The sequence below is a fragment of the Neophocaena asiaeorientalis genome, unplaced genomic scaffold, assembly GCF_003031525.2.
Source record: "Neophocaena asiaeorientalis asiaeorientalis breed wild unplaced genomic scaffold, Neophocaena_asiaeorientalis_V1.1 scaffold719, whole genome shotgun sequence".
In the NCBI taxonomy this organism is placed as follows: Eukaryota; Metazoa; Chordata; class Mammalia; order Artiodactyla; family Phocoenidae; genus Neophocaena; species Neophocaena asiaeorientalis.
The window spans coordinates 160513-185068 of record NW_020173970.1 but is presented as its reverse complement, the minus strand read 5'-3'; the positions used below and the strand labels follow the sequence as shown (position 1 = coordinate 185068).

The 24556-nt window shown below is 36.2% G+C and overlaps 2 protein-coding genes across 4 annotated transcripts in view; both read right to left on the bottom strand.

Annotated features, from left to right (window-relative positions):
* Nucleotides 1-5909: 5909 nt before the first annotated feature.
* The window catches only part of P4HA1 (prolyl 4-hydroxylase subunit alpha 1), an 85160-nt gene continuing 66513 nt past the window's right edge, over nt 5910-24556 (bottom strand). For all 3 annotated transcript variants that reach the window (XM_024753131.1, XM_024753130.1, XM_024753132.1), the window contains exons 11-15: nt 19082-19135; nt 13681-13746; nt 11317-11385; nt 10729-10825; nt 5910-9142 (exon numbers count right to left, since the gene is read on the bottom strand). In XM_024753131.1, the coding sequence (XP_024608899.1) occupies nt 9072-9142; nt 10729-10825; nt 11317-11385; nt 13681-13746; nt 19082-19135 (357 nt within the window). In that variant the 3' untranslated portion in view covers nt 5910-9071. The remainder of the gene's footprint in view (nt 9143-10728; nt 10826-11316; nt 11386-13680; nt 13747-19081; nt 19136-24556) is intronic.
* LOC112404942 (vesicle-associated membrane protein 7-like) lies at nt 17365-18030 on the bottom strand. Its single transcript, XM_024753133.1, has 2 exons — nt 17950-18030; nt 17365-17826 (listed from the first exon to the last, which is right to left on the bottom strand). Exons 1-2 carry the CDS (start codon nt 18028-18030, stop codon nt 17365-17367), a joined length of 543 nt encoding a protein of 180 aa, XP_024608901.1.

Here is a 24556-nt window from a genome sequence, read left to right as displayed (position 1 = left end):
TACAGTAGTAGGACCTTGCTGCTTATCTCTTCCATATAAAAAGCCTACATGTGCTAACCCCAATGTTCCAATCCATCCCTCCCACAACCCTCTCCCCCTTGACAACCACCAGTCTGTTCTCAATGTCCATGATTCTGTTTCATACATAGGTTCATTTCTGCCATATTTTAGATTCCACATATAAGTGATATCATATGGTATTTTTCTCTGTCTGACTTACTTCACTTAGTGTGATAATCTCTAGTTGTATCCATGTTGCTGCAAGTGGTATTACTTTGTTCTTTTTTATGGCTGAGTAGTATTCCACTGTATATATGTACCACATCTTCGTGATCCATTCATCTGTTCGTGGACATTTGGCTTGTTTCCATGTCTTGGCTATTGTGAATAGTGCTGCTATGAACATAGGGGTGCAAGTATCTTTTTGAATTATAGTTTTGTCCAGATATATGCCCAGGAGTGGGATTGCTGGATCATATGGTAGCTCTATTTTTAGTTTTCTGAGGAACCTCCATACTGTTCCACAGTGGCTGCACCTCATTCATCTGTTCGTGGACATTTGGCTTGTTTCCATGTCTTGGCTATTGTGAATAGTGCTGCTATGAACATAGGGGTGCACGTATCTTTTTGAATTATAGTTTTGTCCAGATATATGCCCAGGAGTGGGATTGCTGGATATATGGTAATTCTATTTTTAGTTTTCTGAGGAACCTCCATACTGTTCCACAGTGGCTGCACCAACTTACATTCCCACCAGCAGTGTAGGAGGGTTCCTTTTTTTCCTCACCCTCTTCAGCATTTGTTATTTGTAGACTCTTTAATGATGGACATTCTGACTGGTGTGAGGTGGTACCTCATTGTAGCTTTTTTTTTTTGGAACTCCAAATTAATTTAAATTCTAAATTTCCCCCCCTTTCTGAGCTTGGGCCTACTTCAGGCTGGAAAACTGGCAGCAGTTTCTGACCCCTCTGGGTTGGGTCGAGGAGAGGTAAAATGGGGTAGAGAGCAGTGGCCGGTGCTGCTGTAATTGGGCCACCATGTGGCAACAGTTGTCTGTGGAGGTGGTGTGCACAAGGGGGGCCCTTCTTCTCATTGTAGTTTTGACTTGCATTTTTCTAATAATTAGCAATGTTGAGCATCTTTTCATGTGCCTATTGGCATCTTTAGAGAAATTGGCATTTCTTTAGAGAAATGTCTATTTAAATCTTCTGCCCATTTTTGGATAGGGTTATTTGGTTTTTTTTTTGTTACTGAGTTGTATGAGCTGTTTGTGTATTTTGGAAATTAAGCCCTTGTCGATTGCATCATCTGCGAATTATTTTCTCCCATTCTGTGAGTTGTCTTTTCATTTTCCTTATGGTTTCCTTTGCTGTGCAAAAGCTTTTAAGTCCCATTTGTTTATTTTCATTTTTATTTCTAGTGCCTTGGGAGACTGACCTAAGAAGACATTGGTATGATTTACGTCAGAATGTTTTGCCTGTGTTCTCTTCTAGGAGTTTTATGGTGGTGTGCCTTATGTTTAAGTCTTTAAGCCATTTTGAGCTTATTTTTGTGCATGGTGAAAGGGTGTATTCTAACTTCATTGATTTACATGTGGCTGTCCAACTTTCCCAGCACCACTTGCTGAAAAGACTTTTTCCCATTGTATATTCTTGCCTCCTTTGTCAAAGATTAATTGACTGTAGGTGTGTGGGTTTATTTCAGGGCCCTCTCTCTATTCTGTTCCATTGATCTGTATGTCTGTTTTTGTGCCAGTACCACGCTGTTTGGATTACTGTAGATTTGTAGTATCTTCTGAAGTCTGGGAGGGTTATGCCTCTGGCTTTGTTCTTTTTCTTCAGGATTGCTTTGGTGATTCTGTGTCTTTTTGGTTTATATGAATTTTAGGATTATTTTTTCTAGTTGCATGAAAAAGGTCATGCGTAATTTGATAGGGATTGCGTTAAATCTGTAGACTGCTTTGGGTAGTATGGCCATTTTAACAATATTCTTCCAATTCAAAAGCATGAGATATCTTTCCATTTCCTTGAATCATATTCAAATTCTTCTATTAATGTTTTATAATTCTCAGCATATAAGTCTTTCACCTCCTTGGTCAGCATTATTCCTAAGTATTTTATTTTTGGGGGTGTGATTTTAAAAGATATTGTTTTTTTACATTCCCTTTCTGATATTTCATTGTTGGCATAAAGAAATGCAGCCAATTTCTGTACGTTAATCTTGTATCCTGCTACCTTGCTGAATTCGTTTATCAGTTCTAGTAATTTTTCTGTGGAGTCTTTAGGGTTTTCTACATATAATATCATACCAGCTGCATATAATGATTTTACCTCTTCCCTTCCAATTTGGATATCTTTTATTTCTTTTTCTTGTCTGACTGCTGTGGCTAGGACTTCCAATACTATGTTGAATAGAAGAGGTGAGAGTGGGGATCCTTGTCTTGTTCCAGGTTTTATCAGGAAGGATTTCAGCTTTTCACCAGTGAGTATTATATTGGATGTGGATTTGTCATAAATAGCTTTTATTGTCTTGAAATCTGTTCCCTCTATACCCACATATTAATTTTATGATGGGTAAAAAAAATCATTGGGATTTTGATAGGGAATATATTTTCCCATCCTTTTGCTTCCAACTTATGCATGTCTTTAGATAAAGTGAGTCTCTTTAAGACAGCGTATACTTGGGTCATGTTTTTTATCCATTATGTCAATTTACGTCTTTTGACCGGGGAGTTTAATCCATTTACATTTAAAGTAATTACTGCTAGGGATGGCAAAATTACTTTTGCCATTTTTTCTTTATATCGTACAGCATTTTTTTTTTGTCCCTCATTTCCTCTATTACTGCCTTCTTTTCTGTTTACTTTCTTTGTAATGACACGTTTTGATTATTTTTCATTTCCTTTTGTGCATATTCTATAGATACTTTCTTTGTGGTTAGCATGTGGACTCCACATAACATCCTAAAGTTATAACAATCTAATCTGAATTAATACCAGTTTCTGCAACCCCATACCAAAACTCTACCCCTTTACAGATCCACTCCCCTTTATGTTAATGAAGTCACAAATTCAGCTTTATATATTGTACTCATTAACATAAATTTTTTATGCATTTGTCTTCTAAATCCTCTAGGAAAAGAGTGGAGTTGTAACCCAAAATCACAATGTTGATTTTTCTTTTGTTCCATATATTTACCTTTATTATATTTATATTTTCATATGATTTCCATTCAATGTCCAGAGTCCTTTTAACTTGAAGCATTTCTTGCAGGGCAGGTCAAGTGGTAATGAACTCCCTCAGCTTTTATTTATCTGGAAACGTCTTAATTTCTCCCTCATTTTTGTAGAATAGATTTACTATGTACTATGATTATAATATGTCTCAGTGTTTTCTCTGAGTTTATCCTACCTAGAATTCTTTAAGCTTCTGGAATTTGTCAATCCATGACTACAAATTTGGGAAATAACTGACCATTATTTTTTCAAATGATCTCTCAGAAATTTTCTTTCTTCTTCAGGGATTCACATAATGTATATACTGGGCTGTTTGATGGTGTCATGTAAGTCCCTTTGGCTCTGTTCACTTTTCTTCATTCTTTCTGCTCCTTGGACTTGACTTGATAATTTCAAATGACCTGTCCCCAAGTTTGCTGATTTATTCCTCTGCCTATTTGAACCTGCTGTTGAACCCCTCTAGTGAATTTTTTGATTCACTTATTTTTCAGCTCTAGAATTATTGTTGGTTCTTTTAAACTAATTTTTTATCCTTTTGTTGATACTCTTATTTTGTCCATATATCATTTTCTGGCTTCTTTTAGCTCTTTGTCTATGTTCTCCTTCAGCTCTTTGAGCATATTTAAAACAGGTGTTTTAAACTCTGAGTTTAGTACATCCAGTGTCTGTGTTTCTTCAGGGATGGTTTCTTCCAATTAATTTTCTCCTTCTGAATGGGAAAAATGAGAAATGTTTTCCTGTTTCTATGTATGCTTTGTGATTTGTGTGTGTGTGGCGGGGTGCTGAAAATTAGGTACTTTAAAGAGTAGCCTCTCCCAGTCTTTGCAGAAGAGCATATTTTAATCCTTGGGATCAGCATGGGGTTCAAGGTCTTTCTTTGGCATGCATCTTGCCTGGACCCTTGTTGATGCTTTTCTCCATCTCCCCATATACATTCCTGCTTTTTAAAGTCTTGTTTTCCCTAGAAGTCTCATCTCAGCCACTTTTCAGGGCCTTCTATTGTATTCCACTACCTGTAATCTCTTGCATCCAGCTACTCCAGGTCTGTAGTTCCTCTGCAGCTTTAACAAGCAGTGTCTGATGCTTCCCAGGGCTTTCCCCAGCTATACCCTTTTCCTTCTGAGCTCTGAATTAAGTGAAAAAGACCAGTCCTTCACACAGCTTCCAAACAGATTAAAAGGTTACAAACAAGATCTGCTCTGCTCCTTCTGGTTAAAGATAAGAACTGGGAATGGGGCAGCTACTTCCTCCCACCTGTGCTGTACCAGGTTTGGGGTGAGGCAAGGTTAAGTAAAAACACTGTGAAATTTCCTACCACTTTGAACATGGCTTTTTCTTAACTTGGCTTTCACTTGGTTAATTTAAACCTTTGGCTGTTTTCCAGACCTCTATAAAGTTATTTCATCCAGGCTCTAGTTGCTGGTTTCATGTTTCCATGGGGGAACAAAGGTCTGGAGCTTCCTAGTCCACTAACTTCCTCTAGAACCAGTGTTCTTAAATATGTCTTATACCAACAAGAATAAGTCACATTAAGTTTAAGTGGTCTTAGAACTAGAGGAAATGTTGATCCAAATCTATCACCGTAAGGATAGTATGTTGATTCCTTGATACATTATACGCTAAGCTAATTAATTATTCTGAATTGTTTTTCCCATTATGCCATGACATAAAAAGTCTGCTCCCACTACCCCACCAAGATCCAAACCACAGATATGAAACTCTTTAGTGCTGTTAAAAATGTAGAATCAAACAAAATTTGTACTGTTCTAGAGCAATGCTATTTAAAGCTGGTTCTCACTGAGATATAAGGACCTTGTACCACAATGTAAATAACACATAGCTTTCTTCATCTTGAAAATCTTGCTATGAAAAAAGTCAATTGAACAAAACCATGTAGTTATTGATGTACTGTATTTACATTTTGATGTAATCTCCTTATCTCATCGTGGAACAGTAACAAACCCCATGGCAACTCTTTTGCAAGCCACACTCTAAGTAGGACTGTTTCAGAGCACTTTTAATTATTGCCTTACTTCAACTTTTCCATAGACTATTTTCCTATAGTTGCAGAAGTAAAATAGATAAAAATCTGAAAGGTGTTTCATGTTACAGAGCCTTAACTTTTAAATGTAAAGTAAAAATAGAACATAACTTACTTTATAGGTGAATTTAATTATTTCATCTTCTAAGAGTTAACAACTGTAAGGTTATTTACATAATATGATTTAACCCATGATATTTCCAAACCCATGTAAAACCTACATTGCAATGGAGCTTAATTACATTGATGACTTTAAGGTAGATATTAAAATAATAATTTTTGCTCTTTGTAGACTTAAATAAGTGAATGCCTTTTCTAGAAGAAATTGACTAAAGCTAAAATTCATCTCCCTAAAAAGCCATGAAACGTCAAAGTGTACATCACTCTACATATTCTCTTTAAAATGTTCTATTCTGAATCTTTTAAAGTGTTTAGCCTAAAACAGATTTGTATTATAAACCAGGCTGTTAGGAATTGGAACAACCAAATGACAAAATTTAAGGATTTTCTTTTTTCAGATTTTAGAGCTCATTTTATCTGTGATTATCTTGTTTTGTACAACTGACTTCAATACAACAGTGCTGCAATGGGAATTCAACAAGGCCTCAAAAAGCAGAATATAGAGACTAGCACTCCTTTTCAGTGGTTCCTTTTATTTAAACTTTTACATTTGATAAGACTGCCTATTAATTTTTTTTACAAATTAGTCTTCCTGCATCAAAACGTATATTTAATTGAAGGCTACATTCACACAGAAAGTAAACTTCAAAGTCCTCAAATAAAAGTCAATAAAGCAGGCAGCCAAGAAATTTACTGTTCTACTACAGTTACTTTTGCAAAACTCATTAGTGTGGTAGAATAATATCCAAGGACATTAGGAAATTGGAATATGAAATCTATTTCATTTTGATAAATCTAATAATTTAATAAACAGTACTCTCTAGTGCTGACAATTCATTCTTATTTCTCTAAGTTACCCAATACTGCTCCTGCTAAATAACAAACTTTTACTCCAGTGAAGTAAGTGCTGCCAAGAGAAGGGATTGGTTCTTGTGCTGCTGGGCATCCAGACTAAGATGTTATTTTTCTTTCTGCTTTCTCCTAGCAATCTCCATTTCATAATTCTGTTTATTCCTTCTCAAGTGATTTAGTTATTTAGTCATGATTGGGTATTTTGTTGTTGTTATTTTGGTATTACACGGTAAGTTTCTTAATGGCAGCCATCTAGTCATTCAATTGTTTAGCTCATTAGGCCCTACACATGGGTTGTTCATTTTTCAGCTATATGGACTTAAGTGGAAACCTGGCATGGAATTTACATATAACCAGCAACACATGAGTCTGTAAGGATATTTAGATTCTTCTCAGCAGCAATAATATGTATCTTATATACACACACACATATAAGGTATTATATTTTTATATCACACATACATAAGGTATTATATGTGTGTGTGTTTACTGCTTACAACAACTCTTCTCAATCCTTTTATATTGTAGTAACCATTTTATTATAAATTCACCAAAGTTCATGGTTGGTTGTGTCTTTCATTACTGCATTTACCATCTAGCTTTCTGAAGAATCTTAAAGTCACTTCATTATTTTTTTAAATAATCCTACTAGGTTATTACATAGTTATGACATTTACTTACCCTGCTGATTGAGTGTTCTGGTGGAAACTTCAGTTAACTTGGTGATATTGGTGATAACACATGGTTAAAGTTAATGAATGATGAAACTTCCAATCTTTTTTTTCTTTTGAAACTTCCAATCTTAAAGGATGGACACTTAGGGTTGGTGAGGAAACCACCATTTCCACATTTTCCATGATAGCTCTAGCCCTCATTTATTTTAAAGTTCAGCATTAAAAAAAAGGATTGCAAAGTTTTATACTGGAATTCTTTTTCTCCTTTTCATTTGGAAAGAAAAATAGTTGGTAATTATGAAACTTGGGAGGGTTCTGTAAGACCTAACACTGACAAGAGTTTACCAATCCCTGTGTGGGGTTTGGGGTTGAATATAATGAAATTTGTAAGATTATGGAATATGTTGTTTCCTTGTGAAATAGATATTTTTTATTCTACTTTCTAAAACACGTGGCAATTAAGGATTAGTATCCTTTCTTTGAACACCCATTTTATTTCTTCAATTTTGAATTTACATTGCTTCCATCTAAAAAAGATTTTTTAAAAATCTGTGGTCACAAAATCTGATTAATGAATTTAATTCTCAATATTTCTTACTAAAATACTTGTAGTGGAACAAAGGATAGTTCAGAGAAATAAAGTTCACAGTTCACTTTAAAAAAAAAATGGTAAAGTAATACCCTCTTTCCCAGAGAGTTAACCAAATTCTTCCTTATTTAAATACTGCATAAAGGATAAAGAGCCCTTATGTAAACTATGATTCACCATAAGAAATATAAAGGTTAAAGGGTCAATTAACATACTTCAATAGGTTCAGAGCTTTCTACTACCATACCATGTATTTGAACAACAGAAAATCTTAAGTAGCATTACTGTAAAAACTCCATAACCATAGTAATAAAGTTGTAGAGCTCCCTTTGAAGGTAATATATTTTGATTGATTGAATATCTGAAAGTTCAAAGAGCCTTAATTTTCTACCATAACAATGTGACTTTAGAGTGAATGAAAATCAGGAGGATAAACCTAAGTCCTAATTCTAAAGAAATAACCTGTTATTGCTATAGCACACATTCACATTTAAATACGAAAAATACCACACAGAAAACGGAAACATTTAAAAAAGATTTAAGATCATAAATAGGTCACTGTTGTCACAACACATTTCAGAATTGAAAAAACAAACATTTTGGCTTTTTAGGAAAAACTCCTTTTATATCAATTCCCTCATCATTGAAAGGACTTGTACATTTTTAAATTTCCAGTCTCCTAAGGCACGATATTTTTTTAATCCGAATGCCAACATCATCATCCCCTGCTGTAGGTAGCTGAAATAAGAGGCAAGGAATTAGCACTAAGAAAAACAGCAAAATTTTTTGGACAAAATCATCAGTCATTTAAGAAAAAACAAGAAACAGACTAAGTCATGATCATTTTAGTTAAGAAGGCCCAATCTTTTACTGTAGGACCTTCTGTTAAACATTTTTTTTTAATCAAAGTATTGTAACTCAGATTTAATTCACCACAGAGGAGCTATGAAAGAAGGGGATTGGTAAAATAAAGCATACTTTAAAAATGACTTGGGAGAAAAAAATCAAATTAGAATAGCATATGGAGGGGCAAACATTGTATGGAACCCACTTTACAGGGCTGATTTATTCCTAGTCTTCAGGCAGATCCAGAAGGGAGTTGTTGAGACTAGGTAAACATAATACCTAGGTCCATACTATATGGCATCTGTTCCTTAATCACACGGACCATTCTAGCCTACCACCCACCAACTGAGATGTACTGAAATACTATATAATCAGATGCCTAAATTGTATTTTTTATCCAACCAAAAAAAGTTCTTTAAAATATACCATAAATGTAAAAATTCCTCATTTTTTACCCTGCCTTGCTTTGTCCTCTGTGATACCAACTGAACTTTAAGGTTTCATATGTAAAATGTGGTGTTTTAAGTGTTACTTTTAAAAGAAAAAAAAACCCCCACCAAGTTAGCGATTGTCCACAGATGAAACATAGGATGAGGTTCATGACTGAATCAATCATGGAGTGTTAGTCAACTGTAAACTCTTCAAAGTTAAGACTGGGAAATGTGTGTATCAGACACATTAGAGTACAACAGGAGAGAAAGGGAAGTCTGTTTGTCATTCCAATTCCGACAAGGTGCATGGTCTTCGAAATTCCTGTCCACGTTCATGGAGCCATTTATTGGATACTGTGAAAGAAAATAATATATTAATGTCCCCCACTATCTAACTAGTATTTTTTTTTAACATCTTTATTGGGGTGTAATTGCTTTACAGTGGTGTGTTAGTTTCTGCTTCATAACAAAGTGAATCAGTTATACATATACATATGTTCCCATATCTCTTCCCTCTTTCTAACTAGTATTTAACTAACGCCTAGGAGCTAGGACTATAATGAAGTTTCTACATGGGCTAAAAAAGTTCAAGACCAAAACCAGACAAAGGCAGATGCTACTTAGGCTGTCTTTTTAAGAACTTCACTAAATGCTGGAAATAAAAAAGAATTTATATATATGTATGTACATATGAGAATCTGTGCATGTGTATTTCCTAAAGTTTCTAATGTTCAATGTAAGACTTGAGATGTAGGTACAGACAGAACAAAACACTGTTTTACCTGTTTGCAGAATACCACTTCTAATACAAAGACATTTTAAAAATGAACACAACTCTATGATTAATCTCTCGTATCATGTGCTCATCAAGTTTCCTTTGTTCCAAGATACTGTTTTTTAATATACCCCCAAAGGAATTAATTTCTTTCTTCTCCTCATATATCATAGAACCCAATCAATGGCATCAACATGTATAAGATATTTAAACTAGCACTCATTAATTCTTAACTACTTTGTTACCTTTCTTAACCCGTGTATCCAATCTTTTATTCATCAAACCCTGTTGATTTTACTTCTATGATCTCTTCAATCTATTCTTTGCTCTCCAAACCTTTTGCTGCTGCCTTAGTCCAGGCTTTCATCACCCATTTAGACAACAGAAAACAGCCTTCTAAGCTCATCTCTCCTCCACTAGCCTCTCTTCATTCTAGTCCAGTGGTTCTCAAACATTAGTTATCATCAGGGGAGTTCTTTTAAGTCCTGATGATCAGGTATCACTCCTTAATCTTGCTATGTCCAATACGGTAGCCTCTAGACACATGTAGCTACTAAGCACTTCAAGTGTGGAATGTGGCCAAGTGACACATACGGAAATAGATACATGCGGTTAAATAAATCTATATAAAAATAAGTTCACCCATTTCTATTTCTTTTTTTTTTTTTTTAGTGTGGCCAGTCCTATACTTGCACAAACCTGAGAGTACCTCTCTAGCTTCATATGATTCCTGGCCATGGTCCCTAACATGCCTGGAAAACTACTGCTCTATCTTCAAGACTAAATATAAAAATTAATTAAACTTCGAAGAAGCCTCCCTAAATGTAAGTAGTTACTATCTTCTGTTTATATCTTTGTATTAGTAACTACTACAAGAGACAACTGTGAACCCCATGAGAGGAAGATTCAACTTTGAGTCAATTAACGTTTCTTAAATAATGAGTGGAAATAGTGTTAAAAATGTCATAAAAAATCTGATCTGTTGAAAGCAAATTTATATTAAGATAAGAAACTTGCTTGGTTGAATCCCTTTCAGTGTTAAAGTCATATTAGGCAAATCTGTCAGGAGTTTTTTTTCACTTTCTTTTAAGATGTAAATTATAATAATTTTTAAATAAGAGACAAAAATCACAAATTCTATTCAGAGAATATAGGAAATATTTACCCCATTTGTTTCCAACCAGCACTGGACAGGCTGCATGCCGTGTACTATAATCTCCTTCTCCACTGGCAAACAGATTATACCAGAAAACAGCAGTTCCCTGTGGAAAACAATACGAAATTATCCCCAAATAAAGTATCAGGTTATTGCTTTTTATAGTAACTAAATTTTCCTCTGTTCTATGGAAATAATTCTCTATGGCAGCACTATATCTTCCTCTAATATGGTTCTGAAAGTATCATATAATGTACAAAATTTTGGTGATCACATGAAAGCATTAATATCAGCATTACTTAACAAAAAAGTGTATTTGCCAAAGCTAACACATCTTACAATAGCAAGTATCATACGGAACCCATTTTAGAAATGAAAACTTCTAAATACTAATCCCTGGTTGTTCATACCTCTAGGTACTCACGGTAAATTGTACAATATCTAAAATCTTCCCTAGACATAATGTAGTCCTTAAGTATACTACCTTTAAAAATGTTATTTACTACTTAGACTATGAAATATAGGTGCATATATTCCTCAGGGAAAAAAATACAGAGGACCCCCCCCTCCCAAATTAAAATAACAAGCTAAGCTTACCTTTTTGGGCCAAACACTAGCTCCTACTTCAGGAAAAACAGTGGCTCCTCCTGCTGACACATCACTCATCTAATAAGAGATGAGAGTATTATCGAAAGTGCTGGTAGAATAAAGTTAAACATGCCACGGTGAGGTAGATTTGATACTAAATACTAGAATGAGAATATCTGGACTTCTACTTACATAAATGGGTTTGTGCATGCTAGTCAGTTTTTAAAAAACAAGATGCTATTTAGGTTTACATAGATATATAAAAGCAGAGGAAAGATGGAAGTCAGCAAGGGAGACTGGGATATACTTTGGGATAGCTATTTCTTTTATAGCCAGAGGTAAAAAGAGATGATTTAAAACTGACAAATCAAGTAACATGGGGTGTAAATATGTATTCTATAGCACTAGAATATCATCTCCATGGGGGCAGGAATTCTCATCTGTTTTGTTTATTGCTGAGAATAGCCTCAAAACAGTAGGTATTCAATAAATATTTAAATAAGTGACTTCAAACAAAATAGAACTAAACACCAAGAGAAAAGTAATAAACTAAAACCAGTTTTGTCATTTCTCATGGTAGGGTATCAACACATATTAACTAAAAATTAGAAGATGAAAAGATTTATAAAGTTAAATTCTTAATGGTGAATTAGAATAAAAACACAAACCTTCCAAATTAACTGAAGAAGCACATGCATAAAATGAGGCAAAGGAAACACAGATCATATAGTGAAGATTTTTTTCAAAAACAACATAAGTAGAATGTAGAGTCAGACTAATGTATCACAAAGCAAAATCCAACTATATGCTATATTCAAGAGTCACATCTAAAACAAGTGATTTATAGGCAAATGCTGTACCAAAGAAGAGTTTGATCTTAGTATCAAGCACAGTTTAACTCTAAAGGCATTCAGTGATATAAAGAAGTATATTTTACCATGATAAATATATAATCGATATCAAAGAGCTAATAGCTCTTAAGCAATGAAAAAATTAACTTCAGAGGAATTTAAAAGTTGTGCTATGTGGCCCATCTGAGAAAAGCATTCAAATAATGAAAAAAATGAATACTAATCTAATAAAAATGCTATATATAACTAAAAGGGGATATAATTATCTAATATATAGTCTGATAGTCACAAATAATCTAACATTTATGGATATTGGACCAAATAATATAGCATCAATTTTCTTGTATTTCTTTGCTTTTTTAAAAAAATTTATTTACTTTATGTATTTATTTTTGGCTGCAATGGGGCTTTGTTGCTGCGTGTGGGCCTTCCCTAGTTGCAGCGACCTGTGTGCCACAACTACTGAGCCTGTGCTCTAGAGCCACAAGCCACAACTACTGAGGCCTGTGCTCCGCAACGAGAAGCTACCGCAATGAGAAGCCTGCACACTGCAATGAAGAATAGCTCCCACTCACCGCAACTAGAGAAAGCCCGCGTGCAGCAACGAAGACCCAACGCAGCCAAAAGGAAAAAAAAGTTATGTACTGCCTTTTGGGGGATACTTGCTCTTAGAATTCAGCCTCATGCTATGAGGAAGCCCAGTCCACATGCTGGTATTCTGGCCAACAACTAGCCTCAACCTCAGCCTTTAAGGTGACCCCAGTGCCAGCCATCATCTGATTGCAAATGCATGAGAGATCCAGAGCAAGAACCATAAATGAAGCCCAATCGACCTCACAACCATGAAAGATAAGAATCAAACTGTTACTTTAAACCATTCAGTTTTGGGGTGATTTGTTATGCAGCAATAGATAACTGGGGCAAATATTATGATCAAAGCTTTATGTATGAATATACAAACAAACAATTTAAAAAAATGAAGATCATACTGTTTTGAAACTAATGAACAATGGGAGAATGGTTACCCTTGAGGAAAGGGCTTCTAGCGTGCTCTAATGTACTATTTCTTCTTGATCTGGGTGCTGATTATGCTAGTGTTCACTTTGTGAAAATTTATCAAGTTATATACTTATGATTTGTACACTTTTCTGATATTATATTTATCAATAAATTCAAAATAAAAGTTTATTAAGATAATGTGTATATATACACATAAATTCCTACAAATACATAGAGTTGCTTATATACACATTATAGATGACTATAGATGACAGTCCATACTCCAAAATATCACATTGCCTCCAAATACTGGAACTAGGTGTAATTTTAACTTTCTTCTTCAGGTTGTAATAAGTACAATCTGAAAAAGTTATAAATGCAAAGAAAAAATTCTTTACTCAGTTGTAAAAAAACGTTAAGCTAGGATGTTAATCAAGAGCTAAACAGAACAAACATGTGAACACATCAAAATAAATGAGTCATGTGATCAAATCCCAACTTAAAAATTTTAGCTATAACTTACATAAAACAGCCATGTAGCAATTCTATTTCCTGTCCCCAGCTCTTTGAAAGCATCTGGCTCATCTTTCTGTGAATAAAACACAACTCAGTGGTATAAAATTCAGTAATGCAAATTCTCCAATGGCAACTAACATCATTAATATGCTGAATAGTATGCTAAAAACAGCCCCTAAAGGTTCCTTTATAATGTCCAGTGCACTATATATACAAGAGGCGTTCAGATATTTGTTGGTTGTTGATTCAACCAGTACACCGCATACTTTTGATAAGACCATTCGGGGGGAAAAAACAGATTTGTTAGCCTATATAATGAGAACCAGTATCTACTATCCACAGATTATTTTAAAAGTTGACACCTATAGTTTTAGCTTCCAAAAAAGCAAGACATGAGAGTCTCTCAGCTACATTCATTAAGTCAATTCTCTGTGGGTAAAAAAAAATTTACCTTGAGATTTACTTTGAACTCATGATCCATTCAAATGTCACTGCTACTATTCTTGACTGTCTTTTGGGCTGTCAGCACTTTAATCTGGCTAGAGAATTCACGTCTGGCTATTTAAAGCTAAATTAAAATACAGTATAGTCTCTTGGCATTTTCCCAGAAAAATGAAAATCATGTATTTTTCACACAGAAATTTATACACATCAATTTGTCATATCGTCAAATTGTCCGTTAATGTCCTTCAAAGGATGAATGACTAAAACTGTCGTATACCTATACCACAGAATACTATGCAGCAAAAAAAAGGAACACCCTGTTGATATGTTCTGCAAAAACATGGATGAACCTCAAGGGAATTATGCTGAGTGAAAAGAGACAATCTTAAAAGGATACATGCCGTATGTAACATTTACATAACACTTGCAAAATAATTTTAGTGAAGAACAGATTAGCGGTTACCAGCAGTTATGGATGGGAGGCAGAAGGGTATATGTAGCTACAGAGCAGTACCGCAAGGGAGTCTTACAGTGATGGTGAGGTTATGTATCTTTATTGTGGTGGTAGTTACATAAAGCTACACATGTAATAAAACTGTATAGACAGACAGACATGAGTGCGAGCATAACTGGTGAAATATGAATAAGCTCTGTTGCTTGTGCCAACACCTATTTCCTGGTTTTGATAGTGTACTACAGTTATGCAAGATGTTAACACTGAAGGCGGCTGAGTGAAGGGTGCATGGGATCTCCCTGTATATTTGGGGGGAAACTTCCTAGGAATCTATAATTATTTCAAAATAAAAAGCTACGAAAAAAAATTTGGTTACATTAATGTGAGGACTTAAACTGTAGTCTTTCACATCATCCAAGATCCTCAGACATTTTTCAATAACTGAAAACAGATGGAAAAGGGACTAAAAATATATTCTTTGCTAGCCTGCCCAGAGAAAGAGTCTAGGATTCTGGGATTAAACCAGTCAAGGAATGTAATACAATACAGACTGTTTTCTTTCCAAAGAATATACTCTTAAAAAAAAATGGTAATAGATCAAGAAGTTTATTAGAATACTTGGCACATTCCTTAGAATTCATGTAATTATGATAAAGCTTAAATTAAGATTTGGTAATGACTATTTACAGCTTGATATGTTAAAATTACTTAACTTTTTAATTTAAAAGGTTAAATATTTACTGATCTTAAGCAAGAGTAAGTACTTGGGCGAGAACAACTTTTTAACAAACTGCTTTAATATTATTTATTCTCCAGCCTCTGCATCTATTTCATGTTTATCTTCCTGTCTTTCAAAATGTATTCCTGTAATTTCTTCAGATTTATTGCCCAATTCACTGCAGCAGTCTCTAATCTGTTTAACTTATACACTAAATTTTAAATTTCAACAATTTTTTCGACCTAAAGCTTCTGTTTATTTTTCAAATATGTCAAATCATTTTGAGAATTCAGTAATTTTATCCTCTTTTATTTTTAAAGTATTAGTTATTTTTTTCTATTACTCTTAAATTTTATTAATGCCTTCAGTTTGTGCATAATTTAAACAAGGTATGTGCTTTAAAAAGCATTCTTATACATAAATAGATCAAGAGATGGTTAAGTAATTTATCCCTAAAACATGCACATCATTTTTATTCATGTGTGTGTAAGCAAGGGAAATAAGCTTTAAGTCTTGGAATTAAAGACATTTGGAAATTATTATTAAGGAATGCCAAATGTTTTCATGGAACAAATGTGTTTTCCAACAGGAAATGCTGATGTAATTAAAAGGCATTAGTGTTGATAAAGAGGACTGAAAAAACATTTGCACTATACATGATCACCAGGAAAAGAGTTCCAGGGGGTTGAAAATATATGTCAAATAAATGAATCAGCATGAATTGAATGGTACAGATGGAAGAACAGGTTGCAGGTGCCAGATTATGTGACACATATAAATATTCAAGGCACATGAGTAGGCTAAACAGGTGACTAGGTTTTACAGACCAATTTGTTCTTTCATTGGGAAAATAGTCAAATGTAATATAATGTCCATTTACTGGCATTTATTGATAAATAAGTGCAATTAGATCTAGGGCAGCAAATGTTGTCCTTTCAGATACACACTAAAAGTACACACTAGCTAACAGATGCCAGAGTAGCCAAAGCAGTATGATTACACTCCAGTCTTTTCACGCTGCAGTTACATGGATGTTAGCTAAAATGTCTTGCATTCTTTCATGCATCATACTGTCTACTCTCAAGTTTCACAAAAGAATTCTTCAAAACTAGGCAGATTAAAGAACTTACTAAACCGCAAAGGATGCTCAAACTATTATTCAACACCAGTCAAACCCAAATCCTGGAGTTGACTGCTGACTATATTCAGTTTGGGCTTTTCCACTGTGGTTCTCTTCTTTTTCTTTGGTGAGCCAGAGAAATGTGCCTCCCCATTCCGTCCACTACCCATTCTATTATCTATACAATTGCCCTAAATATCTACCAAAGAAAAAGGAATATGTAAAAAAACCACAACCTTCGACAATATTTAAACCACTGTCTTCTTAAATCAACTGCAATGGGGAAACAGAGGATATCAAGCTCTGCGAGGTTTGTGAATGATCAAAACTTTCTTCCTAAAAGTTAATAATAGGCAGACAAGGATAATTCTGTTTGCTTCTAAGAGGCTAGCAAAACGTTCCCCATCTCACTGAGATAAAATGTTTAATGCTTTACCTGCTTGGGCTCCTAGAAACACCAACAATTAATTACAATTCCCAAAATAACTACAATTCTCCATGTATATTGTTTCCAAGCACTTAATACCCTTCAAAATCAAAGGACATTAAGATGAGATGTTAGCAATACTATCTGTCTCTTGAACTTTTGTGTGCACAAAGGTCGTCCATAATTTCAGTAGACAGCTCATAAGACAGGTGGTTTCTAGCTGTGATAGCTTTGTGCAATTATAAACAAAAATGTATCTATAAGTAGATGACACTAGTTAACAAACCAAAGAAACAAAATGCCTTTTTAAGGCTACTGCTGCAATAAATGGTTCGGTCTGAAGTGCACTGGAATAAACTGGTTGATAGGACAAAGATAAATCTGGAGGCACAGAACAATATTAAAACAAAAGAGAGAAAGAAGAGGGTTGAAAAGACTGGTAGACACCATCTGTCAGTATTAAAAGGCCTGAATCAAACGGATTGCTTTTAACTCCCTGTTCTCTCGTATCCTTGGTTAATGATAACTTTATTTCTTCACACAGCTTGGCCATGTAAATCTACCACAGAGAGGTGACACAATAATATAGATGAATATGACTGATAAGATGATAATGATGATGGTGAGCTTGAGATTCTTCACACACATGGCTCGGGCAAGATTTCTGTTGGTTGTTTCGAAGGTGACAGACGAATCCACGAGATTTTCTGTTTTATCTATCAATAATTCCAATCTTTTGCCTTGCTGAGCCACCAGATGTATGTTTCTGACCATGATTCCTTTAAGTTCATCCACTTGGGCTTGAGTCTCCATCACTTTATCTAGGCCCTTATTCTCGGAGTGATGCTTCAGCTGTGCAGCCAAGAAGACACTTGAGAACTCACTATTCATGGCATATGGAAGCACTGTTTGTGCTCTTGAACTGTACGTAGTCTGGAACCTCTTTTTTATCTCATTTAGAAAATTAAAGGCTCGGGAACGCTCAAAATCATCATCAGTGATACAAAGATATACAATCCTGTCTTGGCAGATGTAATGAAACAAATAATTGCCATGTAAGTACGTTAGCTTGTTATTTTCAGAAGGTATCTTAGCCAGAATCTGCTCTGTCACCTCCAGGAAGTTGCCTCCACACCAAGCATGTCTGGCAAGGATAGTGGTTCCCCTGGCAACAACAGTGAAAAGAATGGCCATGGCTTCGATCCGATCTGTCTGGGCACCATGTGAGAACTCGGGGATCAGGACAGAGTTGCGCAGGTTAGCGTGGGCTCGCCAACTGCCCGCTCCCAGAGGAGGCTAGACTGGACCTATATAGTTTTTTTATATTCTGTATCTGATAACTGAAGTATCTGACATCCCGGGGGCATCTGTATCTATTGGCAGGCCTCTGCTTTCAAACTGCCAGAAAAAGCTCCCCATAACACATCATATTCCAGCTAGGATGCGAGAGGAAACTCTTTTGAAGGGTCTTGACTCAAAGCAGATGAGTTTCTAGGCCATTCTTTCTTTCTCTGAAGGTGTAATCCTTTTGGAGATTTAGGTTTTATGCAGGTATCTCAGTTCAGTAGCCTACACTATAGCAGGTCCTCTCACAGAGCTATTAATCCCCAAAGCTCTAGATTCCTGGAGGTACATGCCTCCAGCCTTAGCTTTTTTGCTCCCTTTAACCACTCTAATTTTAGTCTCTAGGTTTTCTCTATTCAGTTTGCCTTTGAGAATTTCCTTTACTTTCTTCAAAGCTCAGCAATGCATTTAAAAGTATGCTAAGTTCTTTTACCCTGTCTCTAGGTATTTTTTACTGCTTTAAAAGGCTTTACAGAATATCTGTTCCACCATGCTTCCACAAATTCCAAATAAGCTATGAATTTTTTTTTTTTCAAGAAGATGTTGGGGGTAGGAGTTTATTAATTAATTAATTTATTTTTGCTGTGTTGGGTCTTCGTTTCTGTGCGAGTGCTTTCTCTAGTTGTGGCAAGCGGGGGCCGCTCTTCATCGCGGTGCACGGGTCTCTCACTATTGCAGCCTCTCTTGCTGCGGAGCACAAGCTCCAGACGCGCAGGCTCAGTAGTTGTGGCTCACGGGCCTAGTTGCTCTGTGGCATGTGGGACCCTCCCAGACCAGGGCTCGAACCCGTGCGACCAGGGAAGCCCAGCTATGAATTTTTAATACTAAAAGAACAGAATTAACATGTCATGCCTAAGCTTTAGTGGAACTCCTTCATTCGCCTTTTTTTTTTTTAACTTACCCGTGCAAAATCAAAATGGGGTTCATACTGTCCTCCAACTCCATAATTAGCTACCTGAAGGAGAGAAACAAAACATGAATGAAAGAGCTATCAAGATTACTATTCAAAAAAACCTATGAGTCCCATTTTGGCCTCTTATATATCATGGTTAGGTACTTCTAAATAAATGAGAAGCAAAGCATTTTTTAAATCAATAAAGAGTTCCTAAAAAACCAAGGATGAAAAACTAAGGATAGCTACTATATGCTATTTTAGAACCTTAGTTAATATGCTTTTCTTTAGCAAATGTTTCGGGGGACATGCTTTTCCTTAATATATAAGAAACTAAAACCTGAATTTGAATTAAAAATTTCTAGAATTAGAATTTCAATATTTTTATTATTAATTCTTACTAAACACTTTTCTTGGGAATTTAAATCAAGACTCATGTTTTCCAAAGCCCAAAATGCTGGCAAACTCCCAATCTACTTTAATGAAATCCAGTTTCCTACATATTTTTTTTCTCTACTTAGGTAAAAAAGGGAAGAAGTTAAAACCAATTTAATTATTCCTGTTGGAAGGCCATGACAACTTCATTTGGATGTGACAATGCCCCAGCATGAAGCAGCAAAAGAAAGTAAGAGAAATATTTGGTCTGAGCTCAAGTTCCAGATTTCTTAGTTACAATGCAGTATATGTAACTTTGGATACACCTCAGTTTTCTTATTTGTAAAATAAGGATAATGATACCTTCCTTAACTCCCTCCCTTCCATCCCAATATGACAAAATGCTAAGAAAATGAAAGGAGAATGTAATTTAAAGAGCATTATTGATGAAATGAAATGAGTGCATAATTAAAAGTGTTGCCTACAGCAAAGTCCAAGTCCTATGTAAATTGTTATTACTGTGGATATTTTACTTCATATGTTGTAGATGCCTTCGTTGGGTTGGATCAGACTATTAAGTTAGAAATATATCAAGTACCCTGAAAGAGCCTGTGAAGGTTAGGCAGGTGAGAATAAATACAAATTAGGAAAGAAAAAGACACATCATAGTTTTTTTAATAACCAAACGAGTACCAAGGAAGTTGTAGATGACCATGGAGTAAATAACTTAATATAAGCAAATTTAAATTCGGGAAGTCCTGTTTTGCACAGTTTCAAAAGGCACAAATCTCAGATACCATGGTTTAGCTAACCCTGGACACCAGACCCCCAACAACACAGTGGACATTTCAGTTACCATGTTACATCATTAACTGTGAGTAACTGCATAAAGTGCAAACATTGCTACTAGCTCTTCAGTCCACAAATTACTATACAAATAACAGCTACATATCATGATCAATGACCAGTCATGTCACTTCTTTCAAAGTTTATCAGTGATTGGTCACTGCATATGTTATTCAGTTCATGCACAGACAGCAAAGCATGTAGTTATGCTGCCTCCTTATTTCCCAGTAAAAACCTATGTGATATTTTACAAAAACAAACAGACAATTAGAAGAAGAAATTGGCCAACAAAGATACAGTACAGCAGAGAAATGGAAAGCAATAATGCTGTAAGTGAAATTCAAATCAAATTTAAATGGACTTGGTTCCAGGACAAGATCGGGGAGTAGAAGGACCTGAGCTCACCTTTCCTCTCGTGAAAACACCAAAATCACAACTAATGGCTGAGAAACTGTCAACACAAAAAAGACTGGAACTTACCAAAAAAGATATGCTACTTCCAAAGAAGAAGTCACAACAAGAGTCTTTGCAATAATGCTGTAAGTGAAATTCAAATCAAATTTAAATGGACTTGGTTCCAGGACAAGATCGGGGAGTAGAAGGACCTGAGCTCACCTTTCCTCTCGTGAAAACACCAAAATCACAACTAATGGCTGAGAAACTGTCAACACAAAAAAGACTGGAACTTACCAAAAAAGATATGCTACTTCCAAAGAAGAAGTCACAACAAGACAGCAGGAGGGATGCATTTGTGATACAAACAAATCCCATAAGTGTTGGGTGGCTGACCCACAAACTGGAAAATATTTATATCACAGAGGTTCTCCCACAGGAGTGAAAGTTCTGAGCCCCACGTCAGGCTCCCCAGTCTGGGGGTCTGGCATTGAGAGGAGGAGCCCCCAGAGCATTTGGCTTTTAAGGCCAGCAGGGCTTGATCACAGGAACTCCCCAGTACTGGGGGGAAACAGAAACTCTACTCTTGGAGGGCACACACAAGGTCTTGTGTGCATGGGAACCCAGGGGAAAAAGCAGTGACTTCATATGAACCAGGGTCAGACCTACCTGCTGGACTTGGAGGATCTCCTTGGGAGGTGGGGGTGGCTGTGGCTCACTATGGGGACAAGGACACCGGTGGCGGAGACACTGGGGAGTACTCACTGGCGTGAGCTGCCCTAAAGGCTGCCACTTTGATGCCAAGACCTGGCCCCACCCAACAGCCCTTAGGCTCCAGTGCTGGGATGCCCCAGGCCAAAAAACCAACAGGGCAGGAACACAGGCAGACAGGCTGCTTAAGTCTTCCTGAGCCCACAGCCGCCTCTAAACACATCCCTTGACACGGTCCTGCCCACCAGAGGGACAAGACCCAGCTCCACCCACCAGTGGGCAGGCACCAGTCCTTCTCACTAAGAAGCCTGCACAAGCCTCTTAGACCAGTCTCATCCACTAGGGGGCAGACACCAAAAGCAAGAGGAACTACAATCCTGCAGCCTGTGGGACCTCAAACACAGAAAGTTAGACAAAATGAGATGGCAGAGGAAAATGTTCCAGATGAAGGAACAAGATAAAACCCCAGAAGAACTAAGTGAAGTGGAGACAGGCAATCTACCTGAAAAAGAATTCAGAGTAATAGTAAAGATGATCCGAGATCTCAGTAAAAGAATGGAGGCACAGACTGAGAAGATACAAGAGCTAGAAGATATAAAGAACAAACAAACAGAGATGAACAATACAATAACTGAAATGAAAACTACACCAGAAGGAATCAATAGCCGAATAAATGAGGCAGAAGAATGGATAAGTGAGCTGGAAGACAGAATGGTGGAAATCACTGCTGTGGAAAGGAATAAAGAATGAAAAGAAATGAAGACAGTATAAAAGAACTCTGGGACAACATTAAATGCACCAACGTTCACATTATAGGGGTCCCAGAAGGAGAAGAGAGAGAGAAAGGACCTTAGGAAATATTTGGGGAGATAGTAGGGGAAGACTTCCCTAATATGGGAAAGGAAACAGTCACCCAAGTCCAGGAAGCAGAGGGTCCCATACAGGATAAACCCAAGGAGGGGCATGCTGAGACACATATTAATCATACCAACAAATATTAAAAAGAAAATATTAAAAGCAACAAGGGGAAAGCAACAAGTAACATACAAAGGAATCCCCATAAGGTTATCAGCTGATTTTTCAACAGACACTCTTCAGGCCAGAAGGGAGTGGCACAATATATCTAAAGTGATGAAAAGGAAAGAACTACAGTCAAAAACACTCTACCCAGCAAGGCTCTTGCTCAGATTCAATGGAGAAATCACAAGATTTACAGATAAGCAAAAGCTAAAAAGAACTCAGCACCACCAGAACAGCTTTACAACAAATGCTAAAGGAACTTCTCTAGGAAGAAAACAAAGGGCCACAACTAGAAACAAGAAAATTACGAAGGTATCACCTCACACTGGCCAGAATGGCCATCATCAAAAAGTCTACAAACAATAAATGCTAAAGAGGGTGTGCAGAAAAGGGAACCCTCCTATGCTGTTGGTGGGAATGTAAATTGGTGGTGCCACTATGGAGAACAGTATGGAGGTTCCTTAAAAAACTAAAAATAGAGCTACCGTATGATCCAGCAATCCCACTCCTGGGCACTTAGGAAGCAACCTAAATGTCCATCAACAGAGGAATAGATAAAGAAGATGTGGTACATGTATCAGTGGAATTTTACTCAGCCATATAAAAGGTATGAAATAATGCCACTTGCAGCAACATGGATGGACCTAGAGACTGTCATACTAAATGAAGTCAGAGAAAGACAAACAGCATATGATCACTGTACATGGAATCTAAAAATGATACAAATGAACTTATTTACAAAACAGAAACAGACTGGCAGACTTCAGAAACAAACTTATAGTTACTAAAGGGGAAAGGTTGGGGGGAGGATAAATTAGGAACTTGGGATTAACATATACACACTACTATATATAAAATAGATAACTAATAAGGACATACTGTATAGCACAGGGAAATCTACTTGGTACTCTGTGATAACCTATATGGGGAAAGAATCTGAAAAAGAATAGATATACATATATGTATAACTAAATCACTTTGCTGTACACCTGAAACTAACACAACATTGTAAATCAACTATACTCCAATACTAAAAGAATCCCTTCATGCTGAGCCCCCCTCCCCCACCCCCCACCCGCCAAAAAAGAAATCAGACTTAAATGCAGACACAGAAGAAAAGGCTGACAAGGAAAATGCTTCTAACTTTTGCTGTTTGAGAAACTCTAGATACGCAGTCAGAGGAATGTGGTGAAGGTAAACTTACTAACATAAGGAAAGTGATCATGATGAAAAGGATGAAGAAGATGTCTTAGAGGAAGTGACTGGAAAAAAATCGACAATAAAAGATCCCTCAGAGATATTTAACAACATTGAAAGCACAAAGGATAAAATGTTGAAAGCTGATCCAAACTTAGAAGTATGACAATTTGCGAAGGAAGAGAAAAGATGCTCACTCTGTATCATAAGTTTCACAAATGAGATGAAGGAACATAAACTATTCTTGGTAAGTGTTTACAAAGAAATAAAACACTGTAATCCTCAATATTTCTAATATTTTATAATACTGAGACAATTCAATAGAGAAGACTAGTTTTCAACAAATGATGCTGGGACGATTGGCTAACCACATGAAAAGAATAAAGTTGGACCTCTATCTTACACCATATATAAAAATTGACTCAAAATGGATCAAAGACCTGAATGTAAGAAAGAAAACCATAAAAACTGTAGGAAAAACCACAGGTGTAAATCTTTATGTCCTTGGATTAGGCAATGGTTTCTTAAACACCTTATGCCAAAGCAACCAAAAAAAAGACCTATCAGACTTCATAGAAATTAAAAATATTTTGCCAAAGGACACCATCAAGAAAGTGAAAGACACACCACAGAACGGGAGAAAATATTTGCAACCCATACACCTAATATGGGTCAAGTATTCAGAACATATAAATAACACAACTCAACAATAAAAACAACCCAATAAAAAATAGGCAAAGGATTTGAATAGAAATTTTTTCAGAGATATAAAAATGGCTGGGGCTTCCATGGTGGCACTGTGGTTGAGAGTCTGCCTGCCAATGCAGGGGACATGGGTTCAATCCCTGGTCCAGGAGGATCCCACATGCCATGCAGCAACTAAGCCCGTACGCCACAACTACTAAGCCTGGCTCTAGAGCCCGTGAGCCACAACTGCTGAGC

Coding starts and splice junctions, on each gene's coding strand:
- LOC112404942 (XM_024753133.1), bottom strand. CDS start 18,030: ATGGCCATTCTTTTCACTGTTGTTGCCAGGGGAACCACTATCCTTGCC. Junction 17,827..17,949: donor GTGGAGGCAACTTCCTGGAG/GTGACAGAGCAG, acceptor ATCACTGATGAT/GATTTTGAGCGTTCCCGAGC.